We start from the raw sequence: 17,262 nt of genomic DNA, 5'->3' as shown, positions 1-17,262 counted from the left end.
GTTCCTCGTAAGCTGCCTTCAAGCGGACTATGTCATCTTTCGTTCAGAAAATACAATCTAACGGGTGAAAACGATGATTCTCACTAGCCCTTTCGACATTATTTTATTATTAGGTGAAGTAAAAAGTTCTGAGCGCTTTTTCGCTTTATTTCGACGATGAAATTAACATAGTCAAGATTATTCGATTTAGATTAAATATGCGCCGTTTTGTTCGATTACTTTTGTCCATTTTGAAGGCAATTTCATAATTCCGCGGTTGAAGAAGTCCTCGTCCCTATTGGTAAAAAACTTGACCAGCTCATTTTCACAAGCCTCTCTTGAGGCCAGTTTTGTACCATCAAGAAAATTTTGCAAAAACTTAAAAAGGTGATAATCGCTTGGTGCCAGGTCTGGACTGTACGGCGGATGCGATAGAACCTCCCAGCCAAGCTCTCGGAGCTTCTGACGCGTCGTTAAAGATGTGTGCGGCCTGGCGTTGTCTTGATGGAACACAACACCTTTCCTATTGGCCAATTCTGGCCGCTTCTGGTCGATCGCCTGCTTCAGTCTGGTCAGTTGTTGACAATAGAGGTCCGAATTAAGTGTTTGCCCCGATGGGAGCAGCTCATAATGGATGATTCCCTTCCAATCCCACCAAACACACAATAAAACCTTCTTGGCCGTTAATCCACGCTTGGCGATCGTTTGGGCCGGCCCACCGCGATTGGACCACGATCTTTTTCGGCTGTTGTTCTCGTATGTGACCCATTTTTCATCGCCAGTCACCATCCGCTTCAAAAATGGGTCGATTTCGTTACGTCTCAACAAAGAATCGCAGGCATCAATTCGGTCCAAAAGGTTCTTTTGCGTCAATTCATGTGGCACCCATACGTCGAGCTTCTTCTTGAGACCAGCCTTATGCAAATGGTTCCAAACGGTTTTCTGGCTAATCTCCAGTTCCTGGGCAATGGAATAAGTGCTCACATGCCGGTCCGACTCGACGATTTCCATGATTTTATCCACATTTTCGACGATTGGCCTACCAGAGCGTGCCTCATCTTCGACGTCCATATTACCAGAACGGAATCGTTGGAACCACCGCTTTGCTGTTGCATTCGATACTGTACTGGGTCCATAAACAGCACAAATTTTTTTGGCCGCCTGCTCCGCCTTTTCACCTTGGTCGTAGTGGTACTGAAGAATGTATCGAATTTTCTCTTTTTTTATCTCCATTTTCGAACGCTGTAACACACAACTGGCTTCACCGAACACAAAACTGACAAAGAACCTTTTTGATGCGTAATATCACCTTGAAATCGGTGTATACTATGACTCGATGCGATGTGCACATCGTGAGATATGGCTCACTAAAGACATCTAGCGAAAAACGCTCAGAACTTTTTACTTAACCTAATATTAACTTATATAATATTAACTTTATTTATTATTAACTTATATAATACGTTTTAATTGTTGCAATTTCAATTTTTGAGTGTAATTTTCGATATAATTGATACATTACGTATAACGCGTTCATTTTGGAAGATAAGTTAATATCGCGTTAATATTTTCGTATGGGCCAGATTCTACCGTAATTCGATGACTTGCGATATACGTGAGAGTAGAGCGGCAGCTTTCGATCAAACGCTATATACTCAGGAAACTATGGCATGCTGAATCATCTGGATCCTTTGGAGAAAATTTTCTTAAGGAAAAGGTGGTATCGGAGAGCGGGAAACGGAAGCTTTCGAACCACGAGACATCCTGCAGCGGTTAGAATCCAGTCGGTTGAATTTAAAAGCGTCCTACTGAATCTGCTTTTAGGCGAACAACCCCACGAGAAATACTACGATCGTTGTCACGACGGGAATAACTTGACAGAAGAAACAGACGCGACGACGCTCTGGCCACGGATCTATGGAAAAGCGTTCGTTCGCAATGCATCGACCCCTATTCTAGTTCGATGGTCTACTTACTATTCTTGCGTCACGACGAGTATCTATGCTCGAACGAGAACATAGATACTCGTCGTTTCATTTATCATCGAAAACGAATAAAAATTATCGCCCACTCAACAGCAAGCCATCGAACCAGCAACGTCTCGTCGTACATCCTTTGATGCTGCACAGCGTGCAACTAACATATCGACGTCAGTAGCACGCATATCTGATATGAATCGAAACGAGCTCTTAATGGACACCGGAGGTGATACGTAAATCTCAGTTCATAAGTATTATGACGTCTTTTAGTTTCATATAAAATATGATAATTATTTAAATTACCAAAGAAACGATTAATCGATCAGGGTTTTGTATTATTTTGCAAAATAACCATTTGTACTTAAGAAAGATACGCGTTAGTCTGAAAAATCTTCTAACGTAAACTTCACCGTGAATGTTTTATATGAATTAGACGAGAAACGTGGTGTATATACATATATGTATAACCACTATACACGTGTCACACCAGATTCAAGGTTGCACTCGATTGCTTTCCAATAGATTTCCCAATTTTCTGAATCAAGGAACACAATCCTGTGCAATTTCTATAAACACGGCGAACGCGGAAAATCGAATTGAACATCCAAATAGTCTTGAGCAAATAGTCTAGCTAACAAATAGAGTGATTCAATTTATGACATTGAATCACGCTTGGATGGAAGACTTGCAGTCGGATGCCTTGGTGAAACGAAAAAAGAAGAGACGTTTCGGTAGTACGGTTTCCAAGATACAGTCTAGACTAGCAGTCGCCTTAAGAATGTGATCCATTGTTAAGCCGAGAATAGATTTGGATCACGTGGCGACGCCAGTCTTCCTCTCAGGCTACGCCACACCCTTCTACAGTTCTTTTCTTTGTGAAGAACTGAAGAGTAATCGGGAAACCAAGGGACACGTGGCTACCACAAACGGATGAGCACGACGGTGGGATTACAAAAACTATCTCGATCGATCGATCGATGCGAAGATCCGACGTCGAACGATCCGACGACGTATTGTGTGAGTCATAGAAGACATTCGACGTTCTTGGTAGCAAAGTCCTTTTCATTTTATCCGACGATATGAATCGAAAGCTGGGCAACAGAGAAAATTGCGTTGTCATCTACGGGGAAAGTATAATATTATACCGAGAAAATTTATGCGTTTTTGGAAAATTCCAAAGCTGCAAAAATGCACAGAATTCACGTAATTGAGAAGCAGGAAAAACAGAGATGGCGCAAAGAAGATGATAAAAAGTTTCGAAATGATAGGTAAAACGTTTTAGCTAAGGAGGGTCGTATATTCGATACAGCGACATTTTAACAATATAATAAATATACCGAATTAAATATGTAAATTTTACTAGTGAATTTTATGCATTCGTGCACCTGCAAAGTTCTCAAAAATGCATAAACATCTTGGTTATCGGGATTTGATTTTTACTCTTTTCTCGAATTAAGCGACAGCGAAGCGAAAGTAACGTGAAAAGTAACGAAGGTTTCCACGCATCTTAAAAACGCTCGTCCTCCTGACAAACGCTTTTTCCTCTTTGAACGTTCGTTCTTTTCTTTTTTCTATGACACATCGAGGTGTTTCGACGCATTTGACGATGTAAGTACTACTCGAACCGTAAAATGATTCTGAGAAGAAAGAACGTGACCTCTCGTGCGATGATTCACGCAACGTGAAACTTATTGTATCTTTAGTCACGCGTGATGAGCAGAACTGTGGTCGAGAGAGGAAGAAGAATATATAATTCGGAATCTTTCCGAGAACTACTCAAGACATCGGACATCCGCAACACGGCTTCGAGTTCCGGACTAACGGACGATCTTGAAACATAGAACGCTACTGGAATTCCCTAATCAGAGATAGCACATCAGAAAACTATTTCACTCTCATCTGGCAGAGGCTCTGCTCGTCATCGTCACCGAGTGTTCAATATCTCGCTTGATGGATAAGGCGAAGAGTTAAAGAATTTTTATCATTACGCGATACTAACATTCATTGACAAAGTAAGATCACTTGCAGACCGCAACCCCTATGTTTACGATTTCAGTATCTTTCAGTTTGTCACGGTCATAGAAATGAAATAACACTGCCGAGAAGCCTCAAGCATTCACCACATTATCATCGTTTGATGAACCAGAATCAAGCAAAGCGGAGTGATTAAATGCATATTAAATATAGACTCTGTATCAAGTCCTACATTCTATTTTTATGGTATCAAATTTTCGTATTGATGCGAAAATATTATTAAATGGTACAAAGTTTAATATACGTTTTCAATTAATTAGAATTTTTTCTTCGAGTTTGCTACCATCTACGTAATCTTTTTGTAATAAATCAACTCATGGAAGTAGGTAATTTGATTTTTTTTCTTTAAATTGAACATTAGCCGTGTACTTGTTTAATGAAATTAAGAAATTGATGAAATATGCAGCTCGTTGATAGTCGGAGAGTTGAAAGTATCTCAAATGTATTCAATGTATCATCGAGAGCGACGATACTTAGAGAGAGTTCGAGGGAACTTTTTCACTAGGAAAGGCGATCTTTTTGAAAACAAATACATCGGCCACTGATTCGACTTTACGAGAGCCATAAAGACGGAGTAAAGATAGACTTCTGATGAGGAGAAAGATTCGTGGAATCTGGTCGATGTTCGGCTGGTAAAGTTTCAACGATGAATACGAGAATCTAAAAGAAGTGGTTGCTAAAGTATAAAGAACGCTTTGAAAAGCCAGCTCTCGCATTGACTCGACTCAAAGTATAAAGATTGCTACTTGTGATTCTGACAGATTTCAACGATCCAGGTTTTCAGAATTCTAGCTAATATACGAAATGGTGCAATTCGATCGTTTGATCGTATCTTTTACCGTTCTCTAGTAGCTACTTCTCTGTAGTAGTATCTTTTCCTGATCTTAAGAGAATTCTCAACCGAATTCTACCTATACTTAAAAATTGCCGAACTTATTTTCTCTTAAATTATTGAAGTCATTTGAATCAAATTCTGACTGAATATTCGACTAGTCGTGCTAAATAGATTAAGTGCACGAATCTTTTTTACATGTACTTAGTAAATCGTTTACAAAGTGACGAGTGGCCTGTTTTTACATATGGACTTACTTTGTCAATGTAATAGTACAATAACTTCGTGTGATTCGTCGCAAACATTTCCTTCAATTTTTAAAGAAATTCAAAAAAGTGGGACAAAACTGTCAAAAAACGGTTTACCTGTTTGTCTGGTTTCTTAAAGACGAATATTACTTGATTTCACAAGTTTATATTTATCAGAAGCAAATGGTATAAAGAATCGTAAATTCCAAATAATAAATAAATTCTACGAACTAATATTTATAACATAATCGCTATTCCCTATACTTTTCGATTTATGGCGTTAGAGCAGTATGGCTTCTGAGCAGCTTAAATAACCCTATCCTACTATACCGAGTAAGATTTGATTCTTACGACAAATCGAACCGCGCTACATTCTCATAAAAGTGTGAAACGCTCTTCTCGTAAAAATTCTTCCCTGCGTTTATCTCGACAGAGACGCGAACTAGAACTCAAAGGAAATGTCTTCGAGGTGGTCGCATTTTCTGTACGAACTCGGCCAAAAACGGATTTCACGATATCCATTTTCGCTGAGGGAACTTTGAAGCGTGGGACAACGCGAGAGAAAAATCAACGCGTCCTATAATTTTCGCGTTCACGATGAAAAGTCCGACGTTAATGTCGCACTCGGCGGATGCAATTTAACGGTAACGCGACGATTTGCATAATTGGTCCAGATTGACTCTGTTCCGGTGGCTTGATCCGAATTGACCGCTGAATCGTTCAACGAGAAGAAAATCCGCGGCCTGGATGCAACGCTTGCAAACAACCAATAAAACATTCGAACGATCACGATGACTGGTAATGTCACCTTGAAGAAATGTGCAGGAGATTCGACCGGAAATAAGAAGCGTCACCGCAAAAGTGGAGAGCAGTGGATTACGCAATTAATGAGATTACGCAATAGGATACAATTATTTCAAACCGCAATGTGATGAACGTGAAACGTGACGTCGCACCTTGCTAACTTCGTGATTAGCGTAGCGCAATCTGTGTTGTACCTACTTTCTTGACATTTTAGAACGAAGCTTATAGCGGAGGAAGATAATTTCCACTTTTTAAAGAACAGATATACCTCGTAAAGGATCGAACAATCAAATAATACGCCAAAGTTATGTAACAATAATAAAATGTATAACGTTCCTGAAAATACAATGAATCATAGACATTCGTACGCTAATTTAAAAATTCTCCTCAATGATGCGGATGTTGGAATAATGGAGCTTAATTAATTAACATTCTCGTTGTTCAAAATGATGAAACTTGTTTCGCAAAAACATATGAATCATTCAAACTTGTTAATTGAGGGAGGATAATACGGATGCTTTTCGTGACTCACTATAGCATACTGTTTCCTCAAAGTACAAAAGTCGCAAACGAGTATAAGCCAAAGGATTTTCTCACGATGAAAAGATACTATTCGACCGAAAATATTCCAAAAAGCACGGAGAGTGTTAGAGAAGCAATACGTAGAGACGAAGGAGGAAAGATAGAATGTGCGTTTCAGCAACATTGGTCCACTTCGAATGACGATCATCCGACGAGCAACAAGTAACAACGAGCGTGAAATAACGGGCTGCCGAAGGACAGGAACGTTTGTCGACGCGAAGAACATCTGTAACGCTACGTGACATCGACGCGAATCGGTTGGGAGCAGCGATTAAGCGGTCCAGTCGTAAACCGACTCGAAACTCGAAACGAGTCGTCAAGTTTGTGAACCAGGCCATTGTCTCCTCGCGCAATTATCCTCTAGGTGGAATTGGAACAGGGGGGGTCGTCGGTTTCCTGGGCATTCACGGGTCCAAGCCACGAGTTCGCAAAGCGAGCTTAATTCGAGAGCATATGGCGGCCGCTGGCACGCGTCGCATAATTTCGTTCCAATGGTCGGCGTGTTTGGAAAGCCTCGACGGAAATAGCCGGGCTTCAATGAGACTCGGAAGTACAATGAACGCCACTCGCTAAGGGGATTCGATGATTGCCGCCTGGCCACGTTGTTGCATCGTCAACACTACCTTCGTGCCTCTCTCTCCCCATCTGTATAATTTTGCTTGCTTGTTTACACCCTTTGTATCGTGTCTAATTAATCGACACATAATTTCATACTTCGTGGACAGTGATAATTATAGAGTACATATGAATTGTTTAGAAGCCACACTTTGGATCAATTTCGGAAACGAAGGGTAGGAAAAGAGTAGAAAGAATGTATAGTGATGTAATCATGGATTTAAACCATCGAACGAAACACTGAATCCTCGTGATCGTCGACTTTTGAAAATGACGAAGCAAGTTCATTTGCCTGTTCGGTTTGCGGCTAAATTTGAATATATTTTTAGAGAAATAGAAAGTGAAATGAATTAATTTTATTTCTCAGTGCAAATATAAAAGGACTATCGTGAATAAATAAGCAATGTAAAAATTGCAAAAGTAACGCTCGGGAAATCGGGTAATTAAACTTCTTCGCGATTCGCTTTGACCGACTTGTTTTCCTTAAAATATGGCTGGATGGTTAAACAGGGCTGGAGTCAAGGAGAGTCCCTCGTGTCAATTGCCACGACCTACTGTCCGAAATAACGGTGCAACGTTTGAGATGTCGAGACGAACGCGACTCTAGAAATCAGGCCACAATGGGATTTCGAAGAAAACTTATTTCTTACCCTCGCATGAAAATGTAACCACTTGCCAACGAGAAGAACAGAATCGACAAAAAGGTATACAACGTATTTTTGACGATAAGTTTCAGCGTGCTTGGTTAACTTAGCGATATTGCAATTGGTCGAGATCTTATTGCCGCGGTTGGCAGAATAAAAAAAGGAGGAAAAGAAACGGTATTTTCGTCACAATTGAAAGTAGAGTCGTCCTCGACCGTGTACGTTTAAACGTTCGCGTAACTCGTTTTAAATTTCAAATGTGCGTGACGGGGTTACTTGGGCGTCGAACCGGTTCGGTTCGCGGGAACTCCAGCCATGGAGAAAGGGTGAAAGAGTAAACTGATGGTAATTTAAACCGTGATAGTGGCGCCCATATGCCACAGCTGGACTTTTATTTTAGTTCTATCCGTTCAACGCTTCGCCAGTGGAAAGCTTTACGATCGTCTCTCGCAGTAAACGTCCGCGTCCGTATGTTACATAGAGAAACGCGCCTTTAAAAACAGTGAGATTAAGAGACACCGTTTCGTTCGGAGACCGGATCCCGTTTTCCTTCAAGAACGCCCGTTTCAAAATCAATTCCGACATTGGCAACACCAACACCGCGGAGGAATCTAGGACTCTGCCCATTGCCGGAGTCTCGAAGGTCGATCGATGAAACTTTCATCGTCCGCGAATCGAGCGAACCGATCGAATGTGACACGATTTTAACGATTACAAAAATAACGTCGACTAAGACGACAACATAGACTAAGGACGAACTTCGTTTCCGGTTTCTCATAGTCTAAAGTTGTTATTATTATTATTATTTACTTATTCGATACATGTTCTCTGTTGATGGTAAATTTGATTGCCAAGCAATGCGATGCGCTGTTTAGATTTTCTGTCGAAAAGTCCCAGTACATTTGAACGCTACGGGCGACTGACGGTATTTTGTATTTCATTGTTATCTTCTCAGTAATTTTTATTGAACAAAACTTGAGATATTTATAAACTAATAGTACGCATATATAATAATATAGCTGTATTTCATAAAGTAACGAATATGACGAGCGCTATTGCGCCGCTTGTTTCTCTGCGCAATCGATTACGACAAGCGCTATCGCGCTGTTCGGGAGTTTTCGACTCTGTTTTTCCAATGACCCCCCCTTGGGACTCAAACGTGATTAAGCACAGAACATGACAAAGTAATATTAAACTACATTAGGCGATTAAATAGCATGCTATGCGTAACAATACGAGAGGATAGATTATAAAAATCTACTCGAATCTAAACACTTTTGTAGAAGCATGAATTCTAAGAGTAGCGAACTACAGATAGTGCCATTAATCAACTTGAACAGGACGAAAGCAGTTTGTAGCGCTTCTCTGAGATTTCTCTGAGATTTCTCTGAGATTCGAGAGATCTCGAGCAAAGTTTGTTCAAGATGGAACTATAAAAGTTAGTTTGAAGGTGTAGAAATCGTGGACAGAATAGTTCGAAAAGAAGCGTGGGGTTTTTCGAACAACTGAAATCGCGATAATCTGCGGATGTTGCGAACGATGCGTCGGCTGGTACGGCTCGCCCACGGCTGGCACGTATCGTTTATAAAATTCTGCCCACACGTGGCACGAGCCTCTTCGTCGCCTCGATCGTCGTCTCATTGAGCTTAACGCTCTTGACCCGTTGCTGAGCCCTGCCTTAACGGCTTGCCTTTCCTACGCCCGTCCCGTTGCTTTAAATCCTCGTCTAGCAATTGAGATTTCCTACGATCGTCCCGTGAACAATTTCCATACGCCAGGTTACGCTGCGTGATTATTTCCGTGCAGATCGCAGCAGACACTGACGCGCCGTATCGATAAAAAATCAACGAATAAAATACAGCAGCGGCGATTTAAATACAATCGGCTTATCCTTTCTTACTAACTACGCTTGCCGCACAATTAACGAGACGTTTATAGCGGAAATTATCGTGTCGTCGCACGTATTTGCTATTATAAAGATGAATATGTTTTTATATAGTAGACTTGTTGAAGCACGTAAACGCCAGAAAACACGTTTCTGAACAGTATCAGTACGTTGTTGGCAAACATTTTACGATAAATAGACTGAGGTTATTTGTGCAATTGTGGGATATTTGAAAGCAAATACACGGAATGCACATAATATGCGAGAATATAATATCTAGCCTAATCTCGTGATACTTGGTAGGTAAAATTCTTACTTGTGGTCACGAATACTTATTTTCATTCACAAATGAAGATTTCAGGGAAAAGATACGAGAAATACAATTTGTACTTTAATATTAGGTTGTCCGAAAAGTGTCTTTCTTTTGCAGACACGTCTTTTACAATAACGCATCTTTATACAAACATGAAACCTAATCTGTCGAACATTGTGATCTTTGTCTTGATAGAACGTATCATATGTAATTCGACAAAATAATGTAAAACGAAAAATGTTGTGCATCCGTTATTTCCTTATAAAGCGAAGGAAACTTTTCGGACGACCTAATATCATCGAATGAAAAATGGAAAAAACCATTTCGATGTAAAGATATAAGACTTTCACTGTTAGATGACAAATTCATCAAGTTCTGTGAAAGAACTAACAGTTATGGAATGTACATACACAGTTATAGAATAAGTTTGCTCGTGAAAGCACGACCGGACCATCGATCCAAGCAGAACAAATAAATACGCTGTGACTAAAAACTGTGACTAAAGTTTGCGATCTTTGACAGAACTGAATCCCTTCGAGAGGCATTGAATTTTGTAAAAAAATCTAAGACGATTTCGGCCGGGATTAATTAATCGGATTTCCGCCGCTACGGAACATCGATTCTCGGACCGGATTTCCTTAAAAAAGGAGCAGAAGAGTTGCGGAGCACAGGACACGAAATAAAACTTTCCAACGTTATCTAAAAGCCTTGCCCGACGAAGTTTTAAGTTTTCAGCCGCAATGTCCAGCAGTGACTCGATCGAAAACGTATAGAATCTCCATTTGCGACATAGACTGTCGACCATAAGTATTAGAACGCGTCATTTGATTCTATGTCGATAAGTTCAACAAGAAAAACATATCAAACACAAAACATCGATACATGTGTTGAGTCGACATAAAGATTGACTAATTCAGTAAAGCGAAGTAAAATCAGTATGAGCTTCATGGCGATAGTTAGATGATGAAGTCATTTTCGTATAGATAAGAGCGAGGAATATTTTTTAACACAGCTACGATTATGTTAATTTTAAGCCCATCTTCGTCCCATAACATAGTAACTGCAAGTTTGCTACTTCGTTCTCTTCGTATTTTTGTTACAAATCTTTTTAAATAAGACTATATGACCGATATTGATACAATATCTTTTGCTTAGAATATACAGGATGGTTGGCAACTGGTGGTACAAGCGAAAAGGGGGCGATTCTACGTGAAAAAAGGAGTCGAAAATATAGAATAAAAATTTCTCGTTCGAGGCTTTGTTTTCGAGAAAATCGACTTTGAATTTTCGCTCGGTACGCGTGCACTTTATCGCGTCTCGTTATAACGGATCTCACTGTAGATCGTTGTCTCGATGGAAAAATGAAAAAAAAAAAAAAATTTTATTCTATATTTTCTCGTGTAGAATCACCCCCTTTCCGCTTGTACCACCAGTTACCAACCACCCTGTATATCCATAGAACACATTTCTCTATCAAACTCCGGAATAACCCATATATTATACTAACAGTTATTACTATCATCGTTCGATTCTTCGTAATCAAACGATGAAATCTGATGGAGTTGATCAGTTCGGTTTGCGTATGATTGAAGTAGGTAACAAAGAGATATTCTAATACTTGTGGCAATATATGTCAAAAAATGGAACATCCAAAGCGTGTGGTTTTTGTGGAAACGCGTTTCTCCTTCGGGCTGCGGATAGGGTGAAGGGGTGTCGCACCCTCGTCACGGACGCCGCGACAGTTTTTTCCTTGCCCGACGGTGATCTCGACGCGGCGCGGCGCGGCTCGTTTTAACGGCCAGACAATGAAGAAGAATGTAAAGTGGCGCGGCGAGGTTCCATTGCCTTTCTCGCAGCCGCATTGTTGCCCCGTCACAGACGCTCCGGGGAACGTTTAATCAAGACTCGTGCAAATGAAAATCGTCGATCACCCCTGTCCAATGAATCGTCGGTATTTCATTCTAACGATTTTCGATCGCTGTTGGACGCTCCACGCGACTCTTTAACATCGTCTCGTTTCGATCCACGCGACGAGATCGTTAGATTTTCAAATAAACGAAGAGAACTGGGTCGGATTATCGGGGCTCGATTCGATTCAATTATTTTCAGTAGAGAGAATGGATGAACATTTTCGCAGAATTCACGACAAGTAATCCCGAATTGCGCAACATACATATCACTAATTTGCAATGTCGAGTGCCGTGTCATTAAATCCAGGTAATATGTTTTTACACAAAGTGAATCATCGACGTGGCCCAATATACTCATTTTGCCCGGCGAGAACGCATGATTAATTATTACTGCGCGTAGAAGCAAGAATTCGGTATTGTTCTCCTATTTATTCACGGTTTTCGCATTCGTTGATACACATCGATTATCAACGCGCTTCCAATACTGTATTCTCTCCGATTTCGTGGAAACGAGTAAACAAATTATTTATCCACTGCAAACATTCAAAGCCAAATGACAATACCTATCAGGTAAATACTACAGGTTAATTACGTTCAGCTAATTTCATCCCCTGTCTTGCACATGTAGATTAATATTTCTAGTAATATTCTACAAGACAGAAGTTATTAACATTAATAAAATCTCGATCAAAGTCTTTGTATATAAATAACGGAATTATAAAATTGAAAATAAAACAAACGAATTCTATAAAGAAATTTCAGAAATTATTGGTTATGGGAATTGATCCACAGTTTTAATTTCGATATCTCGGGTGTTCTTCTTTCAAACAGAATGTAAAAGCTATGGCGATCTTGAATGAACGCTGACCCGGCAGAGATAAGACTTCCTAATCACCAACTGTTCCAACCGTAAACTCATTCTTAATTACAGTCTTCTTGCAAATTGGCAGATACGTGTCTGTTAACAAAGGCAAGAGAACAACGACACTGGAACTGCGCAATTGCGAGTCTTTTCCTTCTTTCCGCCCAGAGAACACGTGCGCGAATGTTTCTCGATATAACGGAGAAACTCGTGTTCGTGGTTTACAGTTAGACGACATTGCTTTTTTCGCATATCAGAGTTAATCATCGGCGTTGATTAACTCTGGTACGTGTAAACCGGTATGGATCCTAATATCGGTCGCCGGGAACAGGAAACGCACGATCGGCATACGAAAAACGATTTCAGAATTCTACAGTGCTGTTCAAAAGTATATAGACGCTTACTTTTTGACAGAATGTAAGAAAGTCGCAGAACGATTTTTACTCTATCGGAGTCGTCGTAGAATATAAAAAGAAAAAAAGTTACAAACGAAATCTGCGAGTGTTAGACCGAACCACCTTTGTCATTTAAGAAGACAATTTTAGAATCTGCTGCTTTCTTAATAATAAAGATAATAAGAGGTATATTAGTCTCTCGTATTTCCTCTTAATAATAAAGTTGTAGTAAAGAGCTGTTAAAGAAAAGACTCGAGTCAAATAATGAAAATTGGGAAAAACGATTAAACAGCATAATTACCATATGTTTTAGTAATATTCATATATCGTTAATCGAAATCGACCAAAGTTTCTACATATTTATGAACAGTAGTATACGTTGTGAGTGCCGAGAGTACGAGAGAGCCCATAAATCGACTGGTTGGAGAGTAAGCGGAGTCACCGATAAGCGGAAGTCGCGGTGAATCGACCTTCCCCGTTAGACGCCGCTTATATTTATGATCAACCACTTAAATGAACGTCGCGCCGCACCGATACAATCCGTATGCACATACTGTGTCGTTTGACGATCATGGAAATTGCGTTAATTCGTTCCAAGTAAATATAGAATGATTCTATTCATGAATCATTCTCGCTTGACTCGATCGTAGCGTTGTGGTCATGGTAATCGTTCGTTCTACTTAACCCCTGACTCTCGCGTTTTTGAATCGCACCAAGTTCTCTGAGAATGAACAAAGACAAGAGCAAAGACAAGCGACTACCGATTAAACGCGATCTAAAATCGAATGGAAAGGAGAGATTAATCGGCAGAAGATCACAGATTCGCAAATACGATTCAATGAGTTTCTCTAACTCGTTTGAATCGCTTCGATTGGAAAGCGGAACGATGGATTGAGAAACAGACGATGAGACGTTCTTTCTACTATTTGTCACGCATCGCTAATCTCTGAAATCTGAGCATTACCGCAGAGACGCATAATTATTTCGACTACCATTCGTGAGTAGATTTGGTAGGTTTCTATTAGTTTTTAATAGTAGTGAATTTTTCCAAATTTTCAAATCAAATGCGAATTAATCCTTTTGTTAAAAAGGTGTACAACGAAATTTCCTATAAATTTCCAATTAAATGATTGCTTGTTACAGAAAAAGAATCTTCTTCGTCTAATTTGTAGTTTGAAAAATCGAGCAGTTTACAGGTAAGGAGATTTTCGAACGAAATACCATTTAGTACTAGAAATTACGATAAAAATCAATTCCATTGCGCTATAGTATTCTATCATTTTTCCATGAACTTGTCAAAGAGAAGCAGCGTGCGGATACTTTTAAACGACAGTGTAACAGAAAGAGAGAGTTTATACCGCAAGTTCCTATTTTCGAAACCGACGCTGAAAAATATTTTCGCGTTAGGAGAAACGAAAATCACGGTGATTCGAACTTCTTGCGGATAATGTGGGCAACGCAAGCCAAAAAGTACGAGATGGTATACACGTACACACCTCGTCAACTCGAAGAACCACTCGACCATGTCGACGCCTTGAAGGAGGATGGATTAATCATCGATTAGAGGCAAACGATCGGGTTGACTTTGAGTGTAGCTGAAGCTCGTCTCGCCCAATGAATCATACGAACACACCGGACGTCCCAGACATCCGTCCACTGCCTACGAACTTTCTCTGTCTTTATTGACTTTTCATTCGAGTCAATGTTCCATGGTTATCATTTGCATCGATGTTCTACTATGCAGCAGCTATTTTATTCCAACGTTCGATAAACAAGCTTCGTAATACTACACTTATCGATGGTGCTCGGTTAATTAGCCTACATTAAAGAGCAATTATGAACGTAACTACGTAAAAGAGGGATGTGTATTGTTTAACGTTTCACGACGCATAAACAAAGTAATATGTACGTTCAATCTTCGTTAATCTCGTTTGATGCTGTAAACGTTCTGTAATAATAGTATACATGTACATTTTTAGATTGGCTTCAATTTTCACCAATACAATTATGACAGTCGTGTTTACACGATTACAGTGTTCAATGAAATTTCGAAAAACTTTTTTATAACACATACGGTATGAATGTAAAAGAATGAAAACAACAGGCTATAGATCGATAAACGTTTCACGAATGGACAGGATTACCGCGGAAAACCTACAGCGACTGATGAGCCGACCGACTATAGGCACACTTTCAAGGATTTTCTACGAGTACCTTCACGGACTAGTGAGCGTTCCGAGAAGGACGAGAAAATAACGAACACACGACGCAAGATCGTGCGCCGCCACGAATAATTAAACCGTTGTTAGTGCTACTGCTTTCTTCGCCTATCCGCAGCCTGTTTTCTGTACCGTTTGTGTTTAGGAAACGTAACGCGAAAAATATTGTTTTGCTAGGAAAACCAGGACGAGGTTTTTCGAGAGGGCTCGACGGATTCGTTAGCATACATTGTTTCACGGAAGCAGCGAGCCTGTAACTCGCAGAAACAACCTCTTGCGACGAGTCAACCGTTTACTCTCTTATATATGGCCTCGACGCGACGATGCATTTCATAGCGTTTGTTTTTTATCCTAATATAACGCGAAATGCTTCTTAAATCGGTCGGTTGTAACTGAAACATTTAATCCACTTATGTTCGTTAACTATAATAATGACCAAATCTTCCAGTCCAAATTTCGAGATTTCAAAGTCTCAAATATTAATTCCTTAGATTTCAAATCTGGAACCTAACGTTAGACTAATACGAATATTAATATTTATAATATTTCAATCCATGCTAGATAGCGAATCGAAGAAGAAAATTAGACGTCTCATATTGTGTTATAGAGAGGTATGTATATATTATATATTATTATATGCATCTTATCCTGATAAATAATTAAACCGAATATCCTATAAATTGTCGGTACGATCGCGAGTATTGACTGTTTAGGTGTACGGTTTGCTCGTAAATCTTCATCGATCCGTCTAACGTCACCCAGCTCATCCTTCTTCCGAAACACAACGAAGATTTTCTTCGCCTGTTTTTCTGGCCGCTATAACTTTCTACGTTTCTTTGTTGCCAATGTCAATTATTATAATATATAATACGATAATACGTTAAGTTGGTTGCATTTTATCGGGGGAATATCGAATAATAAGGATACGCGTTCACATTAATGTATGCGTTAAAATACACTGTATTCGCATTAGTAAGGTTTGCATTGTTTGGCCACTCGAAAGCTACCACCCTGCGCGCTTTACAATATGCGCATACGTTAAATATACACAAGCCTCTCCATCAACTTTATTTAAAAAATAAACGTCAACTTCGACTAAACCAAACATTCGACGATCGAAACAATTCTCGACCTACCTTTCGTATTTTACTTCGATAGCTTTTGTCTCAATGATACGAACTAGAAGAAGCATTTGTCTGATCCACAATGAAACGTGTATATCGAAGCAGTGTAAATTCAATACATATAGGTATGACTATGTATAGGCATAAACGTGCATATATGATAGTCAATCGAAGTAAACGGTACGCGACTGTCACATAAAAATATTACAAACACATATTATGTACGATTTGCATGCTTAATTACAATTCAGATACAAATGTTTACAAGATTTAGTGAGTAGCTGCAGGCAAGAACGTGATAACTTTTTAGCTCTTAAAGACGTAAAGTGATCCAAACAAACAAAGCTAGAGGGAGGTTGGAATAATCGCGCCATTGAAAACTACAAGACACACGACGGTTACTCCGACTGACTGTCTGTTTTGTTTTTGTTTTTTTTACAAAGGTGAGAGAATTTCAACGACTTACCATGGCTCTCGGTGTATACGTCAGGTAGAATCGCGAGTAGTACCAAAACCAGCACTAATTTGCACTGCACCGTCGCACCACTGACGGTACATAGCGAATTCGAGCACCAGATATCACTCAACATGTTTCTTGGGCAGCGAATCGCAATGCACAATGCTTACGCGAACGTCATGACAACCGGTAATCACGTTTTTGCGTTCCGTGCTCTATCTGCTTTCGTGACGCACACACCACACCGTACTGGCCACCCAACCCGACTGCTCCGTCGGTTTGGACTGTTGCGACACCTCTGACGGAGCTTCGGCCCCCACCTCGTCCGTTTATCGAGCCATCGAAGTTTACGAACGTCTACGAACTTTATCGAACTCGAA

General features: G+C 39.9%; 1 protein-coding gene across 1 annotated transcript in view; it reads right to left on the bottom strand.

The window, feature by feature from the left end:
- Meltrin (disintegrin and metalloproteinase domain-containing protein meltrin) overlaps nucleotides 1-17,191 on the bottom strand; it is a 72,153-nt gene extending 54,962 nt beyond the window's left edge. The window contains exon 1 of the mRNA XM_069122056.1: nucleotides 16,892-17,191. Coding sequence (XP_068978157.1) covers nucleotides 16,892-17,015 — 124 coding nt within the window. The 5' untranslated portion in view covers nucleotides 17,016-17,191. The remainder of the gene's footprint in view (nucleotides 1-16,891) is intronic.
- Nucleotides 17,192-17,262: the final 71 nt, after the last annotated feature.

This window comes from Bombus flavifrons, chromosome 10 (genome assembly GCF_040668555.2).
Source record: "Bombus flavifrons isolate JBK064 chromosome 10, iyBomFlav1_principal, whole genome shotgun sequence".
In the NCBI taxonomy this organism is placed as follows: Eukaryota; Metazoa; Arthropoda; class Insecta; order Hymenoptera; family Apidae; genus Bombus; species Bombus flavifrons.
The sequence above is the reverse complement of the archived record's forward strand: the minus strand, read 5'-3'. Positions and strand labels throughout refer to the sequence as shown.